At 44.2% G+C, this 7,531-nt stretch overlaps 3 protein-coding genes across 3 annotated transcripts; 1 reads left to right on the top strand and 2 right to left on the bottom strand.

Annotated features, from left to right (window-relative positions):
• Window positions 1-157: 157 nt before the first annotated feature.
• SARC_02160 (hypothetical protein) lies at window positions 158-694 on the bottom strand (the record flags this gene model as incomplete). The annotated part of the gene is made up of 1 exon (XM_014304103.1): window positions 158-694. One exon carries the CDS (start codon window positions 692-694, stop codon window positions 158-160), a length of 537 nt encoding a protein of 178 aa, XP_014159578.1.
• Window positions 695-2,200: 1,506 nt separating this feature from the next.
• SARC_02159 (hypothetical protein) lies at window positions 2,201-2,686 on the bottom strand (the record flags this gene model as incomplete). Its single annotated transcript, XM_014304102.1, has 1 exon — window positions 2,201-2,686. The coding sequence occupies one exon, from the start codon at window positions 2,684-2,686 to the stop codon at window positions 2,201-2,203; it is 486 nt and encodes a 161-aa protein (XP_014159577.1).
• A 1,651-nt stretch (window positions 2,687-4,337) lies between these two features.
• SARC_02158 (hypothetical protein) lies at window positions 4,338-4,895 on the top strand (the record flags this gene model as incomplete). The annotated part of the gene is made up of 1 exon (XM_014304101.1): window positions 4,338-4,895. One exon carries the CDS (start codon window positions 4,338-4,340, stop codon window positions 4,893-4,895), a length of 558 nt encoding a protein of 185 aa, XP_014159576.1.
• Window positions 4,896-7,531: the final 2,636 nt, after the last annotated feature.

Raw genomic sequence — 7,531 nt, 5'->3', positions numbered from 1 at the left:
TGCCCCTTTAGGGTTGCGCTCCATAATGTTGCTGAGGTTATACCGGTTAGAGGGCCACCCCGGCCAACTACGTGGGTTCCCGTGGTTCCTGCTTGTTTGCTGGTCGTGAGTCGTGGGTTGCTCTTGATGTATCGAGTACACCCCTGAATGCCTCCGCTCATGGTAAGTTGTTCGCTTCCACCGCACTACATAATTCTTCCGACAGCTTGAGCATTTGCACGTGCAAGGCTTGGCGGTCCGCCGCTATGCTGTCTGGTGTAGGAGGTATGGCCTGCTGAGCCAAGCGACGACGCTTCTCAGATGACGTGGCTTGACTCGACGGTGTGCGTTCAAGCATCCTGCGTGACGGTAGACTGTTATCCATAGCTTGTCGTACAAACTGTTGGCCCTGACGTTGTGCTTGTAATGACGTATCCATGTTGTCACGATGATTGTCCAGTGGCTCCCTGTCGTGAGGATTCGGGGTTGCCCTCCGTTGTTCCTGTGCAAAGCTTTGAAGTGACATCGTCTCCTGTTGTGTATCACCATCGTCCTGATCCGACGATGTATACCCTAACCCGTGACGGGCGTCGTCGGCTCCTTTAACGCGGAACTCGAGGTCCGGTGATGAAGGTGTGCTCGCTCGTCGTAGTCGTTGCAAACGCCGTTCATATTTTTCTAATAGCGATTGCTGTCGTCGAAGTAGGCTCGTCATTTGTTCTGGCGTGTCGTCGTCTCTACTTCGGCTATGTCGTCTCCCATTGGCATAATAACGAGAGCACTTACTTGCGACAGCTCTTGATGTCTCTCGAAGAGTTGTCCCCTCCTGGTAGTGAGCCTGCGACGACGAATGTGCAGCTCTCAATGGTTCGGGGGTTCGTCGTTCACGATCCGTGAAGTCCACATCACTCGGGGTGGTTATTCGCCCATTGCGCTGTTGTTGTACCGTTAGCGTCCGCTGACGTATTGTTCGGTTAGTTCGATGTTCTGTCTCTAAGTCGCCCGACAATTATCCGCCCGTGTCTACCCGTTTCTGAGTCCGTCGACGAAAACCTCGTTGATGGATGTCATCCTGTTCACGTTGTCTGGGTCCGTGAAGTCCACATCACTCGGGGTGGTTATTCGCCCATTGCGCTGTTGTTGTACCGTTAGCGTCCGCTGACGTATTGTTCGGTTAGTTCGATGTTCTGTCTCTAAGTCGCCCGACAATTATCCGCCCGTGTCTACTCGTTCCTGAGTCCGTCGACGAAAACCTCGTTGATGGATGTCATCCTGTTCACGTTGTTATGGGGATAGCTGTTGTTACAGACGACTCTGTCGAATGTTAACCATGGTAAAAGTAATCTTTTGTTGTCCATTGATAGCAATGTGATGCTTCAACTGCTTCTCCTTTGACTTAAATAGTCATTCACCTACGATCCTCACCCATACTAATTACTTGAAGCCCTTGGTGCAATGTCATCGTTTTCTCATAAACCTCTTGATCCAAACTACCCCGACTATCGTTGCTGTTACTCTTTACTCCTCCGACCAACTCCGTCCTCTCGAACCTCATGCCATTACTCGCTCCATTACTCGCTTCATTACTCGCTCTGTGGCTTCTTACTCTTCATGTTCCATCGCTCCGTACACGTGTCTTTTCGCTACCAATGTTCCTTCGTTCCTCTTTTGGCTTCGACCTAACTAGTTGGCTAGTCGTGCTTTCTATACCCGCCGTCGCTGTGTCTTGGTACTGCTCGTCATCACACGAACACTTGTCTACAGTATCTCATACGGGTTGTTCATACTCGCATTGACATTGACGAATTTGATCGGACCATTCATATGCACATTTACATTGCTCACTCACTCGTGTACCTGTTCTAGTACTGCATACGCACACCCTATTGTTCTATATACCGTTGTACCCATCCTATTGTGTTTGTACCTTTCATCTTATGTACAAGAACTTGCGATATGAATGTCGTCTGTTTGTGTGATTGACATCGCATGTACATCTTACTTTGGTGTCTACGTGCTTTTGTTGTTTCTTTGTAGTCTCATATCTTCTACTAAAGAATTATTTAGTTTACACCTGGTTACTTGAGTATCCATCCCACATCATCCTTCTCTCTCATATTTCTGTACACAGTTTCTTACGTACCTTTTGATTGCCTGTACACACGTGTACCTCGTTGCCATGGTGATGTTCAAACATATACACCTACCTCCTTTACGTGTTCTATGACCTCCTGCTACCGTCTACTGTTCTTCCATTGGTTCGAATCGACTCTCGCTCCGGTATCGGTTCCCATGACGTTGTGCGTTCCTCTTGACGCGGCATAGTTCGGAGAGTCCATGTCGATGTGAACGTTGGATTCTCATTCTCTTGTTCCAACACAACATTTTCCCTGTTACAATTCTCTATTGTATTATCCATCTTTATCGTCCTTGGGGTCTCCAGACTATTAATTTCTATGTCCTCTAGTCGTTCTACTCTCTTATTTAACATGCCTACCTGTCGATGTACATGTGTTCGTAGTCTACGGTTGTGTTGACTCACACGGCTCGCATGCCCTTCTGTTCTTACGGTTCCCTCAGTCATTTCGTACTCTGAAGCACTACTGCTGTTTGGTAGAAGTGCTGGCATGCTATCGCTTGTATCGCTAGTAATAAATACACTATTCGTGTCATTTAACAATGGTTGGTTCGCGTTGGGAACCGTCATTTCAGTTACTAATGCCTACTGATGCCTAGAACTTTCTCTCTTCTTTGTGTCATAAAATTTTTCTACTTCCACATAGGAACCTCTCAGTCCTACTATCTGCTTTTCCTATCTAGGATAAGTTCAATTAATGCACAACATCTAAGTCAGTCAAAAATGTAGTAAGTAGTCTAAGATAACTGTATCTCACCGTACTCTACTCTCCTCGTGCAAGGGGAGACGTTGTTCATTTATTGAACCAATCCTATGACTATCATTTTGTCATGTGTTTTCCGTTAATCAGTTTTGATCTGATTGGATAAACCCGGTTCAAAATGTAGTCTCTAATAAAACCCAAATATCAAATAAACCCTAATCCCAAATAAATACTATCAGGGACTTCCTGACTACACCATCCGACACCTTCAAACGTAAGGTTGAAGAATCCAAGATTCGACTTTTGACAAGAGGCTGGGATGACACATGCACCTGCAGTATGCGTCACCGAGGAACAATCCGATCCTAAAGAAGCAAAGAAGAACTCATCACTAGCGAAAGCATTCTACAAGAAGATACGTTCTGACAGAGCAACTGCATACGAAGCCGCGACAAGGCTACTCAAACAGTTGATGAGCGATTTTCCATATGTATACGACCATGTAACTCAACTAATGGACAAAGAGAACATTAGTAGAATTCACACGGCCGACCTTTCAGGCGAGATTGGACAAGACGAGTCTTCAAGTCCAAGTGATGTGGTAGTGGAATCCTCACCTCCAGATTTTGATACAGCAAGATCATCGGAGGCAGACATTCTGAAGTGGTTAAGGCAGAATCATGCGCTTAAACACATGGGTAAGGTTAGGACTGAGAAAGATTGTAAGAGGTACGGGATTGTACACCCAAAGCTTAAACAATATATATCTCAGGTGTATCACGAATACAACGACTGCGAAGTTAACCGTATCAAGCGCTATGGATATGCTCCATTGCGGAGTGTATCAGAAGACGAGCCATGGCGCCGGGTTATCATTGATTTGGTCGAGCTACCCACGTCCGAACACACGAAAGATAAGTATGTCTGCCACGTTTTTGATGTTGCTTCAAGATACAACGTGTTGTATCCTCTGAAAGATAAATCAACACAAACTGTGGCAGCGTGCATATATAAATGTTTCGCAGATTTTGGCTGGCCAGCGATTGTATGTACCGACAACGGTAGTGAGTTTACAGGCGACGTCATGACGACACTGTTACTCGTTGCGGGATCATGCCATAAAATGGGGTACCCTATAAGCCTCAGACACAAGGTGCGAATGAGGTACGACACAGAAAGATGAAGGAGTTCATGCGTGGTGCATTGCTAGACGATGCTGACATGTGGCCATACTCAATTAACTGGGTACAGACACAAATGAACGAGACACCGGATTCAGTCACTGGTACAACACCCGCTTACTATTTCAGGGGCCGTTATAGTGAATTACAAGTACCTTTCAACAAGGGTTCTCAGGAAGATCATGTGTTACCATGGCTAGAGAAGATGTGTCGCGCCAGAGACGTCGTCTTTCCTTGTTCGAGAGAGATGAAGGACATCACACTCAAGAAGAGACAAAAGCGATGGAATGATTAAAAAAAGATAGTCGAATTCGAGGTAGGCGACATAGTCAACATTATGGCTCGCAACTCCGATACAACTGTGCTTACGGCTAAATACATTGGACCATTCAAGATTTCAGTGGCCGATAACAAGAGTGGAACTTACGAAGTTAACAATGTTGACAGTTCAAGTACTCTTAATATCGGATCACATCGAATTCCGACGACAGAAATCATCCTTCGTTGCACACGTGAAGCTACTACACTTCTTATGTCTTACGAGTTTAAGAAAATTGTGGGGAAGTACAACAATGAGGACATAACTTACTACACAACGGAGTTTGCTGATGGCGCGCAATGGGATCTACCTCCATCGGCATTCGATGATCCAGATGTATTGAAGGCCTTTAATAGGAAGTTTCGTAAACGCCTACATAAGAACATGTCAGACGCAGAAGCTATCTTACCTACAAACAAACGTCCTGATGTAGTTAAGGTTTATCCACAGACATCATTCATTCCAAGTTTCAAGGACCATGGAATGTATGTACCTCCTAAAGGCACTAAAAAACGTCCCATCCACCATCGGGGACCTCAAGGACCTACACCCAAACATAATAGAGTAACCGAGTAACTTATAAAGTCTAAGTATAGTTTGTCTAAGAGAATATAATATAAGCATTGAGGCCATTATATGATCGAAACCCGTTTCTTCTTTTCGCTTGTACAATCCATGTGATCTTTTAGAGTCTATGTAAGCCAGCATTAGAATTTTCAAGCTGAGGGGGGGGGGCTGTGTAAAATGAGCGGGTTCCTATAGTATAAGCACATGTTAACGTATATCATAAACGTATTACCGTTCAAACGCTATTACGGTTATAAAACCTGGTATACGTTGAAACGCAATTGTAGATATTTGTATCTGTATAATAATCAAATGATCTAAAAATAGATCGATTGAATTGACAGAAAACAAACAAACAAATAATTTAGTTTAGTATATTTTTGGAAATAAAATTGTATACGACAGAGGCCGGAGACTCTGTTGATATTGATATGATCGTTTTTCTATAATGATATGTTTTCCATCACATTATTGGGATATAATAATTAGAGAGTCTCAGGTGATATTGACACTTGATGACACGTGTTGTATTACCGAATACTCTCAGCGCGAGATAGCCCACTGAGAAATGGGGCATGAAAATGATACCCCCTAGCCAGCCAACTAGATGTGCCCGTCTATGCCTTCAATGGGATGGAGAGCTAGGTACCATGTGATGGGGTCCTGGCATGATCATGAGAACTGATGAGACGGTTGTCTCTGGAAAAAGAATTCATGAGGTCATCTACGTCGGGTATGTATGCATTGTCACGGAGGTGCAGGAGGATAGGATGGTGGCGAGTAAAATTCATCATCAGATTCGATGGCCGAAATTGGAGGTATGAGGATAGAAGGTGGAGCCGAGTGAGTAGGACGCGGTGTAGGAGGAAGGCGAGCGGCTAGTGATACCAATATGGGAATAAGGACTGGGTGGTGGTGGGATGGTGGTTTTGTGCCAGATACAGGAGAAGGAGAGACGCGAGGCGGAGGAGACAACGGCGGCACAGGTAACGATTGTGGAGCAGAATAAGAGACCATGATGGTTGTAGTGTGGGGACGAGTATGCCATGCCTCATGAATCTCATATGTACAAGGGGTAGCAGTCTGCGTGCAACGCTTGCCATCAGGAGATCACTGGGGTTGTTCGTCAGAAAAGAACTGGAGTTTCCTAGTGTTAATGATCTGTTGAGTGTGGAATGATTGAGTAATGTACGAGTCAGGAGTACTGTTGGTCACGCGGCTGAGGAACACCCCGTAGTGACAGTAGGCGACATACTTGTCGGTCGATTTGTGGGCGGAGCCTTCAATGCGATAAGCAACAATACAGTCGTAGCGGGTCTGCCACTTGTCGAATGGAATGGCCAGCGCCAATGCCAGAGACCAGTGAAGAAGGGGTTGGCCAGAGTCAAGAAGGCGAGTACGGACTAGGACATTCAGCATGTCGTGGGCACGCTCAATTTCACTGTTGCGCTGGGGCGTATAGGGTGAAGTATTTTTGAGATGCATGTGACGAGTGAGAAGAAGACTTTTGGCTGCAGCACGTTGACATACATAATCAGAGTAGCCACAGTGGTCCCGGAATATCGATCGCGAACGTGTAACTCACAACCGCAACAAACTGGCCTATGTCATTCCACTCACCGCTGTTCCCTCTACCGCCAAGATTATATATTCGAAATATGTATTCACAAAGAAACACGACGAAAATGGCGAGCTCACCATTCATAAGACGAGAATGTTAGCCCGCGGTTGTAAGATTCGGTCTATCAAGGCGATATTATCGCTTTAGAGTAGTTAAATGCCTAGGTTAAGTCTAAGTATCGTGGAATTCGAAGTAAAAAACCGAAATGAGTCTTTTGGTAAAGTTAGGTACGCCTCGTGAAAACAGCAATACTCTCAGGGATTGTGAGGCTGAGACATTGCCTATATATAATCCTCTCAGTACTGTTTTCGCCGAAGGGATTTTATTTAGTGTTTCGTTGTCGCTCTATGAGAAACTAGAGTATATTTCGTTGGGGCGAATCCGAGAGACTCATAAAATCCTATCTTTAGAAAAAAGAAAGAAAAAAAATACTCTTGATGTCCTTGGTTATTGCATTAACCAATAATGAAAACAGCAATACTCTCAGGGATTGTGAGGCTGAGACATTGCCTATATATAATCCTCTCAGTACTGTTTTCGCCGAAGGGATTTTATTTAGTGCTTCGTTGTCGCTCTATGAGAAACTAGGGTATGTTTCGTTGGGGCGAATCCGAGAGACTCATAAAATCCTATCTTTAGAAAAAAGAAAAGAAAAGAAAAATGAAAAATACTCTTGATGTCCTTGGTTATTGCATTAACCAATAAATTGCCACTTATCAAGAAATACCGACTTAGCCTTCATCAAACTGGCACATCTGTTTGGCTGATCGGAGGTTAAACTAGGTAACGCTAATAGTCCCTAGAAACCTATATTCGGTTGAGCCATCTCGCTACCGAAGTATTCAGATATAAATAGATTTGGAAAGTAAATATAAGTCTATTAATAGAACTAGACCAAATCTTACTTTTGGTATTTTACTGGGACCTTTTAATGGCCTTGTCCAAATATCTGATATGTAAAATGGAAAAGGTATTAATTAATAAAACCGTTAAAAACCATTTAGGAAACTTAAGAGTACGTTTA

Source organism: Sphaeroforma arctica (assembly GCF_001186125.1).
Source record: "Sphaeroforma arctica JP610 unplaced genomic scaffold supercont1.94, whole genome shotgun sequence".
Classification (NCBI taxonomy): domain Eukaryota; class Ichthyosporea; order Ichthyophonida; genus Sphaeroforma; species Sphaeroforma arctica.
The sequence above is the reverse complement of the archived record's forward strand: the minus strand, read 5'-3'. Positions and strand labels throughout refer to the sequence as shown.